The sequence below is a fragment of the Rhinolophus ferrumequinum genome, chromosome 11, assembly GCF_004115265.2.
Source record: "Rhinolophus ferrumequinum isolate MPI-CBG mRhiFer1 chromosome 11, mRhiFer1_v1.p, whole genome shotgun sequence".
NCBI classification, from domain to species: Eukaryota; Metazoa; Chordata; class Mammalia; order Chiroptera; family Rhinolophidae; genus Rhinolophus; species Rhinolophus ferrumequinum.
The window spans coordinates 35,499,227-35,515,925 of NC_046294.1; the positions used below are offsets into that span (position 1 = coordinate 35,499,227).

At 35.9% G+C, this 16,699-nt stretch overlaps 1 protein-coding gene across 1 annotated transcript in view; it reads left to right on the forward strand.

The window, feature by feature from the left end:
* The window catches only part of TSG101 (tumor susceptibility 101), a 37,015-nt gene that overhangs the window by 11,048 nt on the left and 9,268 nt on the right, over positions 1-16,699 (forward strand). The window contains exons 5-7 of the mRNA XM_033119583.1: positions 1,581-1,707; positions 5,017-5,083; positions 8,522-8,613. Coding sequence (XP_032975474.1) covers positions 1,581-1,707; positions 5,017-5,083; positions 8,522-8,613 — 286 coding nt within the window. The remainder of the gene's footprint in view (positions 1-1,580; positions 1,708-5,016; positions 5,084-8,521; positions 8,614-16,699) is intronic.

Sequence of the window (16,699 nt, forward strand, 5' to 3'; positions counted from 1 at the left end):
ATGTAGTCCCTGTCCAAACAGCTGCTTCTCAGTGACAACTCTCTGTTACTGAAGGGGAAGCATGAACATTTATAGAAAATGCTTTCAGTCATAATCAGTACGTAAAACTGGAAGCTACATGGGAAGCTGTTGCAGTAATCTAGTATGACACAGAATGTAAGCTAGGACTGCTGTCATTTATCTTTATCTTACTGATTAAATTGCTAATTTACCCTGAACATACATACTGCTTAGAAAGTAAAAATCTGACCTTTTTATTGCTTGCTAGAAAAGCAAGCAAGTAAAAAGGTAGAGAAGAGAGGAGTTTTGCAGGGTTTACAATAGGAAATCAATTTCCTAAAGGCATTATCTATTTAGTTGACCATTTAGCATTTGAGCTAAAATAAGCTGCTGCCATAATGCTACTTTTTTCATATCCTGTATCATTCTGAATTAGTTATTTGTCATTCTGAATTAGTTTGAATTCATGACCTGTTGCTTTATCCTAGGTCTGGAAGTAGATATTAAAGATGAGGTTAATTTTCCTTCTTTCTGAGAATTAGTGTGAAAGGAATGGTAAAGAATTAAAATAAAACTTGTCCTGACATAACTGTAGTTATAAGAATGCATGAATGAAGTACTGATTCATACTGCAACACAGATGAACCTTGAAAACATTATGCTAAGTGAAAGAAGCCAGACAAAAAAGGTCACATATTGTATGATTCCATTTATATGAAATGTCCAGAATAGGCAAATCCATTGACAGAAAATACATTAATGGTTGCCCAGGGCTGGGGGGAAGGGGAAAGTGGGAAATGGCTTCTAATGGGGATGCGTTTCTTTTTGGAGTAATGAAAACATTTTTGAATTTAGTGGTAATGGAAAAAAAACCACTGATCTATACACTTTAAAAGGGTAAATTTTCGAAGGGTATGTGAATTATAGATCAACTTAAAAATGCATGAGATTGTGATTTCGTTTGGGAGTTTTGTTGGACTAAATCATTAACAAGAGATAAAAGTGTGTGGTCTCAAAACCATCCCCACCCTCCCATACTAGCCACGGTCCCCAGCCCATACTTTGTGGTGTTTGGTGTTACACAGATACTCCAGTCTCAGCGTATAAATTCACCAACACAGAAAGAGATTAGAATAGTGCAATGTGGCAAATTTTTACAGGAAGCTTTCTGAAATGTTATTTATCGTTGTTCATAAGTTGGGACAAATCGAACAAGAGATGAGTTTGGTGCTTTGGAAAGTTGAAAACTGATAGTGAACTCTTGTATCAGGAGAAGTTATGAAGATGATTAGTTGATCAAGATGATTGAGTACTTCAGTACCTGATGAACTAATGAATGAAATATACACAAAACACATTAAGACATGAAAATGGAACCATCAAATAAGCCAATTTGAACAACTTTTCCTGGCATAGTTTCTCTTAAGTTAGTGTTCGATTGATATTTGAGAGAAAAGTTGAGCAACCTTTATGGAAAAACAGGCCCTCTCTTTGTAATTATGGTAGTGGAAGGAAAGATCCTTTAACAATTTGTATATTTTGTACAGTAATCTAGTGTCTTAAATTTGTTTTGTTTTTAGCCACAGTCAGACTTGTTGGGGCTTATTCAGGTGATGATTGTGGTGTTTGGAGATGAACCTCCGGTCTTCTCCCGGCCTACCATGTCAGCATCCTATCCACCATACCAGGCAACAGGGCCACCAAATAGTAAGTAGAATGGAGATTGGCTTTTTAAACTCAGAGAAACAAAAGAAAACAGAAAACCTTGTTTAAAAAAATGTTTTTAATGACTTCACTTTGCTTTTTAGCTTATCAAGTTAGTGGAGTTTTTGGAGGTATTCTGAGGCCCCACATCTGCATGTACAGATTCCCACCAAAGACTGGCATTTGGGCTTTCGTTTGTGGGTAGAAATCTAACTCTGGGTGTGCTGGATTCCAAAATGGAGGAGAAAGAATGCTGGGATAGAGCTTGAACTTTCTTTTAAATTATGCATGCCATGGAATAGCCTTATTTGATCAGTTTGGAGGCAGATATAATTGGAAAGATAGTCTGACTTCTTTTCTTTGCAACTTTAGGATCAGTGTTGTAGATAAGATTCAATTACAAAGTCAACTAAATTTACATTCAGCTATTCTGGGTATACACAATTGGGCATCTAGCTCTCAGCTTTCTTCTCTTTAGTACAGCCAATTCATGATTTTGCCTTGTGTGGAGACGGTGGGGGCATGCAGTCAGTACCAGTTCTCCCCTAATTGGTGTACATTATCTCTGTTATTTCTGGGTTTTTAAAAATAATTCTTATTGATACTTTAAAATCACCCTGGATAATTGAGAGTTGGTTGTACTTACTTGTTTTGTCTGCATTAAACTTGCATTGATTTCATTGTTTTGAGCTGTGATTATTTTTAACAGATTTTGTTTAAGATTATAATTAACTACACTTATTTATCTTGTAAGTCAGATTATCTGAGCTTTAATTTTTCTCCTGCCTAAAATTATTCTCTTCCTTTTCAATCCATTCTGTCTTGAGCATCTTGACTCCCAAGCTGAATGGGAATCTAACAGGAAGAACCTTCTAAACCCTTTTCCTTCCCAGAATAAGCTTAGTTTTAGGATTTAGTAGCTCTTTTAATAAAGATTCTAGTGATTCTTTTGACCAGAAATTTGTTTTCATCTTAATAAATTCTGTTAACTCTAGTACTCAAGATTAGATAATCTTGCTCATTTAAGTATGAAATATCAAATATTTCCTAGTTCATCATTCATGTTTATTTGCTCAAATAACATAGTGAACGCTTAAGATAAAGATAACCTTTTCAGAAATTTAGGGATTTTCCTGAGCAACATTTTTTCCCTAAATTTCTTCCAGTTTTATATTGACGTAGAAAGAAACCACAGTAAAGAGGTCACTACGGCAGTTCAATTTTGTACTCACTATAAATCACGTTAAATAATCTAGAACTAATTTAAGTAAGTTACTAAGAGGCCAATTGATTGTCCATCCATTCTAGCCTTAATACTTTTTATATATTTAAACAGTGTTCATTATCATCAGGTATGATGGTAAAGAAGTGGTCTGAATTCCATTCCCCCACACACACACCAAGAAATAGCCCAGAAATTTGGATACATTCTTAAGTAAATATTGTCTTCTAGTTGAGAAATTACATACTTTTATTATTGTCATTACTTAAAACATTTTTGATCTCCTGTTTTAGGATGACTTGAGCTAGCTATGAGTCACATTAAAAAAATGTTATGTTCAAACCTCATTTTTTGACAAGAAATAGTAATAGTCAACATTTATTGACTGGCAACTATGAGACAGCTAAGCACTTCATATTCATTCTTATTTAATTCTTATAATAACCCCATATGTTATGTGTATTTGTATCCCATTTTATTCTGGCTCTAAAATTATTTCACCTTATTATCTACTTGCCAGTCTTGGATCCAAATTATATTTACTGTTTGTCCCAAAATCAAAATTTGAAGGCTTTGGTGGAATTGCTAGCTTTTCAGAACCTCAGAACAGAAAAATTGCTTATAATTCTGAGGCGGTATGAGAGTGAAACTAGCATGGGCACTAGTGATTGTGTATTTTGCTGACACTTAATAGTGGCTGCATGTTTTGATGTTCAGAAAAATCAACTGTGCTTTGCCCCTGGGAAGAAACAAATGTTTTATGGAATGTAGCAGTTGTAACATTTTGGAAGGTTTCTTCCTTTTTGAAATAGCATTAAACATCATCCTAGCTTTATTATACTTAAGAAAAAACTTACTTATGCCATCGATAGATTCATCCAAACAAGAAAACTAGGAACACTGGTACTTGGAGAGCAACTTTGGTAAAGACTTCCGAGGCCCTTGATCAGAGTCCAGCATATTTCACTCACCTACTTGCACTCTGTTCTCTAAAAGTTTATTTCTTGAAGGCTCCACCTCTGTTGCCTTCAAAGCTTCATATACCGTTTCTCTAGATCACTTATTTACTACCACCTCCTAGGTTTAGATTGTCTACCTCCTATTTTACCACATATATAGCACTTCTGTACTTGCCCTGCCATAACACATAAAACTTACCACTCTGTTGTTACTCCTTTCTTGTTTCTCTCCCTCACTAGACTATAAGCAACCTGAGGCCAGGAATTCTTTTTTATTTTTATTTTTTCCCCATCATCATCAAATTCCTGGTGCCTGTCACATAGAAGGCACTAAAATATTTATTAATTGGATTAAGGGCCAATTCGTCATTATATTCGTAAGAAAAATTTCACTGAGGATAAGTTAATTCTCAGACAAGTCATTTCCAGTTAAAGCCAAAATTAACTTATCTTTTTCTTCCTCTATATTGATTAGCCTCTTAACACCACTGACTAGTTCTGTCATTGGTGTTCTCTTTAAAAAATATGTAAAGCATTCTTTAAGCTTGCTATACTTGAGCCTTTTTCTCTTAGTATTTCCAAGCTTTTGTTTTGGTTTTAACCAATCTAGCTGAATATCAGTTTTGTATAGGACTTCTCGTAGTAATTTGAAGTCTTAAAGTCCTCAATCAAACCAACAAAACCAGCTGTGCTAATTGGTCAACATTGTCTTAAATATCGAAAGATTTCTTAGATATAATCAAGAGGCCACTTTATAAGAGGCTGACCATGGACTAGAGGAGGGTAGGATTCTCTTCTAAATTCTAAATCGAACCAGCTCCTGTCTCAGGTTAGACTCCTTGAGAGCTTCTAGAACTGACCAAGTTGACCTATTTGCCAGTTATTCCTTGTTGGGATTGTTATGTGTGTTGTCATAACTCACGTTTAATACTTTGAGAATTATGTGATCTGCAGAGAACTATGCTTGAAGTAAAGAACTAATATGGGTGAAGTGTTTTGTTTTGGTGCTGAGATTTGGAGTCTTTAACTGTATGAAATTTTGCTGTGGCTTGACAGTGATGTATATCTTATTGGATAACCTATGTATCCAGGACTGTGCATATTATTTTAAAATGTTAAACTTACTTTTAGCATCCTACATGCCAGGCATGCCGAGTGGAATCTCTCCATTCCCATCCGGATACCCTCCCAATCCCAGGTAATGAAAAATTATCTTTTGAATAATTGTATTAGAAATTCTACTGTTAGATTTATAATAAAAATAATGGATGCTAATTAAGGCATTAAAGTAAATTTAGTTGCAATTTAATGTAGATAAAACTCGGCTTATTGGTAGAATTTTACGGTATGTACGTAGTTCAAAGGGAGTTTTCTCCGTTCTACAGAAGTGCAACTCCTTCTCATTTATAGACAATGATCTTGATTGGTTTGGGACCTTGAAATTCTTGTTACTTCCCTTTTAAGAACTTTGTATGTCCAGTGTAGATAACTGAAAGGTTAATGGAATACTAATAGTAATGAATTCAATCAAGAAGAATATTTTAATACCCCTTTAAAAAAACTTACCTTTTCTGTAAATTACAGGGAACAAATTAATGGTTTATACATATGATGGGGTCAGGCTTGTCCCCATGATGTTTATTCATTTATTTCGTAGACTACATGTATTATGGACCTTTATTACCCAAAGACATGACACAGGTAAATTAAATTAATAGTGCAGTCTTTGAATCATATACACTGGAAAATCAATGAGAAATAATTATTAACCCATGTTTTAAATGTGTGTTTGTTCCAGTAGTAATCTAGGGGTGCTTTCAAGAGGTGGTCTTTGGGCTAACTTAAACTGGCATGCCCTGGTGCCTAAATGAGATTTCCAGGTACTCTAACAATTAACAAGAAATGTTCACATCTTATTAGCTTCAGATAACCCTAACAGATAAATGCAGCCAGATTTCTGGAACACCTGCCATAACTAAATATGTTACCTATACATATAGGTTACCTATATATAGATTACCTATATCTATCGTGCAGGATCTTATAAGTTAAGTTTGGCAAACTTATTTATTTCTGGGCCTTTCTTAATTTCAGGGACTAGCTTTCTAGGTAGTAAGCATTCTGTCACATTAGAAAGGTAAGTAGAGACTTGATGAACATCTGTCAGGGACAATAGAGAAAGATTGCTACGATTGTATAAGCAGGATATAAGTTTTAAATTTCTTGAGGCCCTTAATTTTCTGATTAAGTTCTAGAAATGGAATACTGTCTGAAGCCTTGAAATTACAAGCCTTTGTAGTTAATAGTTGCTAGTAAGCAGAACTTTGGACATGTAGGGAATGGATGTTGGAAGTATAATAAGGAAATGGACTTCTGAACAGGAAAGCCGTTTCAAAGAAACTTGCACATAAAAAAATGAAGGCTGAAGATACTGACAAAACTGTCAATCTTATTCACTTATCTTACATAACCATAAAAGTCTTTTGTGTGGTTATTTATAAGAAGTTCCTTTTTGAGGCAGCTATTTTTCAAAGATTTGATGTGTTGTTTTTTGTTTTTGTTTTCTGTGAAACGTGACTTTTAATCTCAAAATGTAACATGCTAATGCGTTAAGCACAACTATCCAAATTGCCACCTCTGTCTTTCTGTATATAAAAGGTCTTGGCAGAAGAGCTTCAGAACCTCTTTCTCTTCTCTGTTTGTCCTAAAGGAGAAATGATAAGTCAGTGACTGAAGAAGAATCTTTATCGTAAAGCAATGAATACAAGAGTCTTGATTCTTGCTCTGGAAAGTTGGACTAGATGATCTCTAAGGCCCCTTCCAAATCTTAGGTCTTTTCCAAGTTTTATGTAGCACCTGCAGCATGCATACAAGGAAACTAAAAGGTTATAGCAAGAATTGTTGTTCCCGTTTTGGTATGTGTGCTGGCGAGCATATGTTAAGATTATTAGGAAATAGTTCCTGATATCAGAAAAGACAGAAAATGGTAAGTGTTGTGATAAATAAATAGCTTTAAAGGAGAGGTCACATCTGGTTTGGAGGTGGGAGTTTAGAGTTAGCTTCATAAATACAAGAACTGGTTTATAAAGAATACCTTAAAGAAGAAATTTAGGTGTTTAGAGGGTGAGGGAGCAGCAAAGAGTAATAACATTTTATAACTGAGGGGAAACTTACCAATTATCAAGTGCAACCCACTCATTTTATGTATGAGCTAAGGTATGAAAGCCAAAAAAAAAACACAACAGGAAAAACTAGAGATTTAGTTTGGCTGGAGAACATAGGGTGATGAATAGGGAAATTGAAGAGAATAAAGGTGCCACTTTCATAGTTTTTACAGATCTCCCTAAAACCTTCCCTGATCTCCTTGGGCTGGTATTGATTTTCTACTTTCCACCTCCTGAACTTTTGTTTAGCATTTGTTATTTCCTTTATCCTATCTGGACTGTTTATTAGGGATATTGCTTTATTTTGATTGTTAGTATCTTGAGGAAGAGATGGATTCACATCAGCTCCTACCTCAAGCTCTTAGGGCACAGTGCCTTCAGTATAATAAATAGTAAATTTTGAAGGGATACGTGAAGGAACGGGAACATAAGAGTGTTGGAAATTCATTTTTAAATACACTTAGGTCAGAAAGAACTCTAAAAATTTGGAAAGGATTTGCTAGTTAGGGCAAATTGCTTAATAATGTACAAAGACAGAAAATAGTACAGTAGTTCCCTGTTATCCGTGGTTTCCCTTTCTGCAGTTTCAGTTACCCACTGTTAGACGCAGTCCAAAAATAATGAATGGAAAATTTCAGAAATTAAGAATTCCTAAGTTTTCCGTTGCGTACCACCATCCTGAGTACCATGATTAAATCTTGCGCTGTATCACTCCACCTCGCCCAGGCTATGACTTGTCCCTTTGTCCAGTGGATCCACGCTGTATAAGCTCCCTGCTCATTGGTCACTTAGTAGCCGTCTTGGTTAACAGGTGGACTGTTGTGGTATCGCGGTGCTTGTGTTCAGGTCGCCCGTATTTTACTTAATAATGGCTCCAAAGCACAAGAGTAGTGACGCTGACCGTTTGTCACGGATATTGTAAATGATACTTATGAAACAGTGTTGGATAGGAAATAAGAGTTCCTTCCAACTCTGATATGAATACATGAATAACAAACTTTCCATAGAATGAGAACAGAATTTTTAAAACTTTATTTTAAAGAGTATTTTCAGATCAGATATTCACAAAGGTTATCAATGAGCCCCAAGTAAAAATTAAATAGTATCATTTCCCTATATGTTAGGAAATCAGAGTGAAAATGTTCTCTCAGAAAATATTTGTTGCTTCCAGTTCTGATACTGTTGAACTGCCCTTAGAAACACTCTGGTTGCTTTCTGCTGCTGTGAGGGTGACCCTCAGATAACCAGGGCCACGCAAGAGTATTTTAACCGTTCACTTTGAGAGTAAATCCAGTGTCGTTAATGGAATGTCTATAGAACCTTGCTTAAATAGACACCTGTAGCTTTAAAACTATAAAGTCATTAACTGGTAAAACAATGACATGCCAAGCTTAACTTCCTGAGTGGGGTTCTTAAAGATACTGTAGTGTTGGGTCATCTTAACATTTAATGTTTTCTGTTCTTCTCTTTAGTGGTTACCCAGGCTGTCCTTACCCAGCTGGTGGTCCGTATCCCGCCACAACAAGTTCCCAGTACCCTTCCCAGCCTCCTGTGACCACTGTTGGTGAGTAGCCTTCAAAACTGTGTTTCTCCACATAAGGAAAGTAAGAGTCTTCTGTTGTGAAAAGTGCATTTCACTTTTTTTTAATTGAATAAATTTGACATATAACGTTGTGTAAGTTTAATGTGTGCAGCATGTTACTTTGATATGTTTATATATTATGATTGCCATATAGCAATATTACATTGCATAAGTATAATACAATATTGTCTATATTGAGTATACTGCACATTCTATCTCTTGCTTATTTACTACTCATTACAAATTTGTACCCTTAAACACCGTCAATCTTATCTCCATATTCCCGCGGTTCACCTTTATATTGAAATGTTAGATTACTCTTCCTTCTTAGAGGAAAAACTCTCAATGGCCACTATCCGAGAATCTAAAACTTGAAGGGATTTATCATCATGTTAATGAGGCTTCCATCAGGACATAAAAATAAATCTGATGGACTCTTACCAGTCTTTCCTGTGTATAACATGTTTTTACTCATGAACCTTGTGTGGGTTGAACTATTAACTGATACTTAGTTTTTCCTAGCCTGGTTGTATGTAAAAACAGATGAGCATCTTTAGGAGAAGAAAGCACCACTGGGTAATATGAGTGGGTCAAGTAAGACAAATTATTGTGGACCAATAGTACTTGCTTTTTTGTGTTGCTTACTAGACTTGTCTAAAATGTAATAATACTTTAAGCAAATAGAATATTTCTTCAACTAAGAAGAAGAACATATGCAGCACAGGAACTTATACAGACTCTCATCGTCACCACATGCTTGTCTGCCACCACCTGTACCACCATATCTGCCTTCTCCCTCATGCCATACGTCAGTTTTCTTTGCTTCTGTCCACTAGATCTGATCCTAACTTACTCAGGGGCATCATTTCAGCAGTTCTCTCTCCCTTCTTATTATCAGTTCTTGTTCTTTGCTGGATTGCTCTCATCAGCACACAAAAATATGTCCTGAAATAACCTATAAAAAATCCTCCCCTCAATTTCACTTTCCCTGCCACTACTATTCCATTTCTTTACTACCCTTGCAGCAAAACTCCTTCAAACAATTATCTGTACTTATCTTCAATTCCTCTTCTCCCTTTCACTCTTCAACCCCCTCCATTTGGAATTTCCCTCATACAATTCCACTAAAACTGCTTCTGTTAAGGTCACCAATGACATTTATGAGGTTAAATCCAATGGCTGGTTAGTTTTCTACTTACTTGGCCTGTCGGCAGCATTTAACACAGTTGGTTTCTCCCTCCTTTATACAGTTTCCTCTCTTGTTTTCCAAGAACCCACCCTCACTTGGTTTTCCTCATGTTTTAACTGGTATTCGTGCTATGTCTCCTTTACAGGGTCCTCCTTTCCCTAATGCTGGAGCCCCGTCTTTGTCCTTGGCATTCTCTGTGCTCACTTTCCTGGTGATCTCCACCAGTCTCATAGCTTTGAATACTGTCTCTATACCCACAGTCCCCAAATTTATATCCCTAGGCCATACCTCTCCCCTGAACTCCAGATTCTTACATCCAACTGCTTTCTCAATATCTCCACTTGGATATTTAATAGACATCTTAAACTCAACATGACCAGAATTAAACTCTCAACCTTTCTACACAACTTCCCTGTCTCCACTGATACCTACTCAGTACTCGTGCTCTGACTTCGACATCATCCTTGATTCCTCATCAATAACATATTGTCTTCAAAATTTACCTAGAATCTGATCGTATCCTGTGCTGATCCAAGTCACCCTTCTCTCTCATGTAATTTACTTCAGCAGCCTCCTGAAAGGTTTCTTTGATTCTATCCGTGGCCTCCTATATCTGTTCCTAACACAGCAGCAAGAGTGATCCTATTAAAACATAAATAATGTCATTCCTCTGCTCAAAACCTTTCAGTATTTCCCCATTTCACTCAGAGTTCAGGCCAAAGTTCTTAGGCCTAGAGGCCCTATGTAATCCTGGTTTCCTCCCCATTATTTCTCTGACCTCATCTCCTACTGCTGTTCTGTCTTAAGATTTGTCCATTGCCTGTTTTCTTTGCATGCAGCAGTCAGGTTTACCCTGACCAATCAGCTGCCACCACCACGAGCGACACACACACACACACACACACACCCCCTCCCCCCCAACGTCACAACAGTGATATATAGAAGTTTGATAGATAGAAGTTCATTGATAAATATTTTGCTGAGTGCCTCAGCGAATGTAGGATCCTGTGAAGTTTATTTTTCTGTTACATTTTCTGGTAAATTGTAACTATCCTGAAATCTGATATAAATACCCTCCCCCAAAAAGCATTTTCTTCCACTGTTTTGGTGATTGATACCTTCTAGTTACTGAGGTTCTAGTGGCATGGTTTTGATTTTTTTTTTTTAATTTTTAATGTCCTCATCCATACTGTAATGTAGCTCTTTCTATAATTGAATTTAAATCATTGAGTTAGAAACCTAGTGATGGGAGATTGTTAGTCCATAAACAAAGCACACTAAATCTTGTTAAGCTCTCCATTCTTGTTCAGGCATCATCAGTAAAATGGGAATCATGCTATTTTGTCACCCTGTTTCTCACTGAGATGATAGTATAATTCCTTTGATTTGTAGAAGACCTCTGTTTATAAAGATCTTTTATATGTTGACTCATTTCAATACAACAGGTACAAAGTATTTTACAGCTTACATACGTCCAAAAAAAGGAACATGGGGGAAATTGTATATTTAAAGTCAAATTTAATGTCTGTGTTTTTAGAACAGGTTATCAAAGCAAGTAATATTCTATTGTATTTTTAAGAGTACTTTCTTACTAGAAATAAGTTACCATTTTATGATAATATAGGATATCCTTTCATGTATATTGTTTTTCTAATCTTTGTTGCTTACCTACTTGACTTTTTTCATCATGTTTTAGCAGTACATTGTGCAAAACACTGTTGAACTTCAAAATTATAATAAAGCAAAGCAGAAACATAAAGGTATCATTTGAATATTAGAGTTCACAAATAGTCAGCATTTTCTCAGTCTCCCAGTGATCATTAGGATTTGTGCTATTGATATTTGTAGTACTGAGCCCATGAGAAAGAATGAATGTGGTTACTTTATCCTTGTATTTTGTGGAACTTGATAGTTTCACTTTATAGGTTTGGATTTGATGTTGTAAAACACCTGAATGAAGACATCATTAACATATGTCTTTATTGTTGACATGGATGCCTGTGCAAGTGTATTTTTAACATTGCCAACAATACTGAAGTAAAAGAACCACTTAAAAATGAAGTAATAGAGATTGCATTCTTTATAGCAACCTCTTCTGAGAAAGTAGTAGAAGACTGAGGATGGATGCAGATCTTAGAACTTAAAACAGCTCTTTATGACTCCATTCAGTGTAGATTTTGAACAACATTTTGTTACTTGGACAGACAGCTTCCTGCGTAACCTGATTTAAAACCACCTTCATGAGACTGGAGCTCTCTGAGGGCATTGACTAAGCAATGAAAGCAGCTGGTGGATAATGAAAAACCTGTTAATGATGCTTTTCCATCAAGTCTGGGCAATTGTAGTGATATTTTAATATTTGTATTATTTAAGGGAAGGAAAAGTTGTGATCTGTAACTTAAATTCTTCCTTTAAGTAATTTTAAGACCAGATGTATTTTTTGGATATCATCTTTGCAAGTAGCTACCAGAAAACATTTTCAACTGTAAGATCAGTGGGAAACAATACAGAACTCGGACAGCTTTCCTTAGATTTTCTGTCCATTGTAGACATTATTTGTCAACAAAGGCATCAGAAGGAAGGGTAAACTTTTCTTGCTATCTGAGGATAAAACAAATTTAGAAAACTTAAAAATTTAAGTTTCTATTTCTTCAGATTAAAGTATGTGTTTCTTCAGAGTGAAACATTTTTGTTAGCACTAGGCATATAACTCATCAAGTTGGCATCGCAAAAACTGTAAGAGAACTTGAACTTTGATTTGAAAGGTTTAAAACTACTTGACCACTACCAAGTATAAAGAGTAAGTTTATGAGACAGCATTAATACTTGTTTATATTCTTAATGGCAGATGCCAGAAGAAAGCAGTGGCAGGTATGGATATGTGGTCCTTTGTATGTTTTCAGGAATGAGAAACGGGCACTCAAAAGCTTTGGTCAGCTGCTGGGCATTTCCATGGAGAATGCCAGACTCCATTGGACAGGGAAGAGTGGCTTGATGTGGGATCAGTTAATTCCCAGCTTGATATGTCCATGGCACTGTCTGCCAACATCCTGATGTGCTGGGGGTACACTTAGGTGGCAATAATCTGGGAGTAATGAAGTGGTTGGATATTATCATCTGAAGTAAGAAAGATTTATCTAGCAAATTTTCAAGAATGCTACTATAGTGTGGTCCAACATGGTATCCAGAAAAATGTGGTGCCACTCAATGAAACCTCCATGTTATGAATGTATGTGTAAAGCAAGTCAATAGACGATTGGCTTCTTTATGTACTTCATCGGAGGATGTACTTTTCAGTCATACTTCCTTGTGCCAGAATCTTTAGGTTTATTTCATCTAGATGGAGTTTTTTTTATCAGAGAGTGGTACAGATGTCTTCAACCTTGTTTTACTTATTAGTGTTTTAGAAATTTTGATATATCTGAGTGGGGGAAATAACAAAATGAGGTACTTCTGGCCTAGGACTTGACTCTGAACAGAATCTGTTGTCGGGACACTTTGGGTCTGTCATTAACATTCTTGTCTTTGAGGGGAATCATGTAAGCTAATTCACATCTCAAGGAGGAATAGTTCTTTGAATCAAATAATCCATGAAGGTTTAGATGTGCCTTTGGGATACATAACATTAATTTTTCCTGTGTTCAAGTGGAAATCTATTTCCAAATGGAAAGTTTTGTTTTATATGTTTGAAGTAATGCTTCTAATTTATTTTAAAAGATGCCGTCAAAACACATTTTTACATACAACTCTTTTTTGGTATTTCCAATACAAAGTCTTACATAAATCTTTAGTATTAGAAACTTTTTCCTTGATATTCATGCTGTGTTCTTTTTTCATAGTTTCTTTTTGAGACTGGAAAAGTTTATCTTGTCATTAGTCCCATATCCTACTTGCGTAGGATTGTGTTTTTATTCCTGTTCCTGATAACATACTATTAACCTACTTTGCAAAGACTCATTTCGGAATATCTTTGGTAGAGTTGTTAACTGATCATAATGGCCAGTAGAAGCTTTGGTTATCCTAGTATTAGATGGTCGGCCCCGTGACCTTCAGTAACCCCTCCCCTATAATTTGAATACATGTGTTATAGCTCACAGTCATGGTTCAAATTCCCTAGTAAGCTAGCTCAGAGTTTTTCTTTTTTAAACCTGTCAAATATTAGCATAAAGTCACTGGGTACATAACTTATTGGTCTTGCTACACAACATTTCCTTTACATTGTTGCCGTAGGACTTTGATTTATGTTTTATAGGGAGCTATATTAGGGCCATGTCAAATTTTACTTTGACTATTTTTAAAGCAAAACAAAAAATACTGTCATTTAATTTTAGTCCTAGCCATTCAGTATATACTAACCAAAACCATACTTTTAAAATGGATCTTACATTTACAGAATAAAATAAAACTAATTTCTACAAAACCTCAAAACCATAGTTCTTGAGGACTCTTTCCATTGTCTAGACTCTGTTGAAAAGTTACTTCATGTTACATTGAATTTGTTGATTCATCCCTACTTCAGTAGTCAGCAAATAATGAAGGAACAAACCTATTCACATCGCAAGAAATAAATAAAGTAAAATCTAACTGGTAATATGTATTGAAACTTAAGACAAAGATCCTTTCTCCTATTACTGGAGAAGCAAAAGAGAAACTGCTCTGTCCAGGACTGTGTATATCTTAACCAGTTTCACCTACAAGATCCCTAAAAAGTATGGGTATGAGCATCAGGAGAGACAGTAGGTGGTGTGTCTTCACCGTCACGACTGCCACCTGGCCCTTGTCAAACAGGAGGAGATTTAAAAGTTTGGCAGTCCCACTCTTGGCACAGTGTAAAAGTTCTCTTCTGGAGGGTCATGTATTTCAGGAGGCTGTGTAAATGATTATAGTTAATTTATAATTCTGAATTCCTAGACTTTCGGCCTTTAATTTCTATACAGTATGACTTTCAGTTTGTTATAGTTTAATAATAGTAACATCTTTTCGGACAGTCATTGGTTGGGAGCTAGCAGGCAAGCTAACTAGGAAACTGAATAGTTCGTGGATGATGCTCCTCCTGTCACATTTAACCTGGCGTCTCGGATATATGAATACCCTTACATGTGATAAGTTTGGACAAAGAATAGTACTCTAGCAAGGTCCATAGTAGCTCACCTGCACCATCTTATGTGGAATGATATTTGAGTTTAATTCATGTGATTTTGTCTAAAAGTAAAAGGTGTAGCCTGAATTACTGGGTTATCATATGGTATGACACACCCAACAGTACAATCTGGCCTCCATTCTTTTCTAGAAACATCTGAAGGATAACCCTTAGAGTTAAAGCCAATACTTATACAGAATTTCTCTTGGAAAATCTTCCCAAGTACTGTATATCTCAACCTCAGAGTTTAATAATGTCATTTTAATATTTTGTTTCTAAACTCAATCGTAAACAAGGATCAGAAACACTAAGTTTGGAAGGGCATTAACAGATATTTGAGAAACCAGTTTATCTTTATTAAAGTCAAGTTGTAAAATGTCGGAAGTGGAAAACCCTGTACGTGCTGCAGCTGAATGATTTTATTTCCGTATTTTCCGTTCATCGGTCCATATTTAATAATTAGGTAAAAAGAAAAACTGAAGGAAAATAAGAAAGCTTCCTATTGTATAATATTCTTTTGAGGATAGAAGCTAATAAACATGACAAGGTTTCCTGGACAGTCCTGTCCAAATGCTGCTCTTCCTTCTCTGGCCATCCTGGGTTAGCGAGTTGGGCTTACAGAAGCTGTCCGTCCAGGGTATGGCGCCCTGGGCCCCTGGCGCGTGTGGTGGACTAGTGCACACTTGCTGTGTGTGGGTTTGGGCACCTCGCCTCCACAGTCTTCTCACACTCCCTTTGGGAAGACCTGTCTCCTCTTCAGGGTAAGGAGCATTTTCTTCCAATGCTAGCCAGTCAGTAAGTCGTGAGGGCAAAAATGCTGATGGCTTACTGTGCTAAATGTTAGAACTGTATCTGTCACAGTAATCCAAAACAGTAATGATAAATTTTGAAAGCTTAAAAATATACCTTCAGTGTGAGGGATGTAAATGATAAATGTCTAAGTATTACTTTGTTTTGTGCACCTGAAACTAATAAAAAAAAATAGCCTTCGTGTAATTTAACAATGAATTTGAATTGCTGTTTAATTATTAAATGAAAGGAAGGAGAAGCTGATTCATTTGGCTTCCTGTGGTTATTCCAATAGGATACCTTTAACATTGTACCGTGTTTCCCCGAAAATAAGACCTAACCAGAAAATAAGCCCTAGCATGATTTTTCAGGATGACATCCCCTGAACATAAGCCCTAATGCGTCTTTTGGAGCAAAAATTAATATAAGACCCGGTCTTATTTTCGGGGAAACACAGTGGATTCCTAAGTTATTCTCTTTCACAAAATAATTTTAAGGCATGACTTTGATTCTCACCCATTTTTCGAAGGATGTAATTTTACTGTCCTTCAGATTAATTGACCTTTGTGCTTACACCTGTCAGTAGCAGCTTTCATCTTTTATGATTATGATAGTTGAGTGATTTTATTTTCATTTCTTTTTTGAAATAGTTACTACTTTTGTATCCTATTTTAATAAGGTCCTATGTACTTACCTCCACTTTTGAAAACTTGATTTTTTTAATGTAAACTAATTTAAATCCTTTCTTTGTAGTGTGTGTTTAAGAATTGTAAACCTATGATGGCTTTCTTTAAACTTTCTTGTGGGTATAGAAACTTTCTAGAGCTTAAAGAATATTGCTCTGATAGTGTTTAAAAAGATAAATTGAGATGTCCTGATTTCTTTGGAAGAAAGTTCCATAGCCTGCACCACGCCTGGCAGTACTATTACAAGCTTACATATTCAGAGAC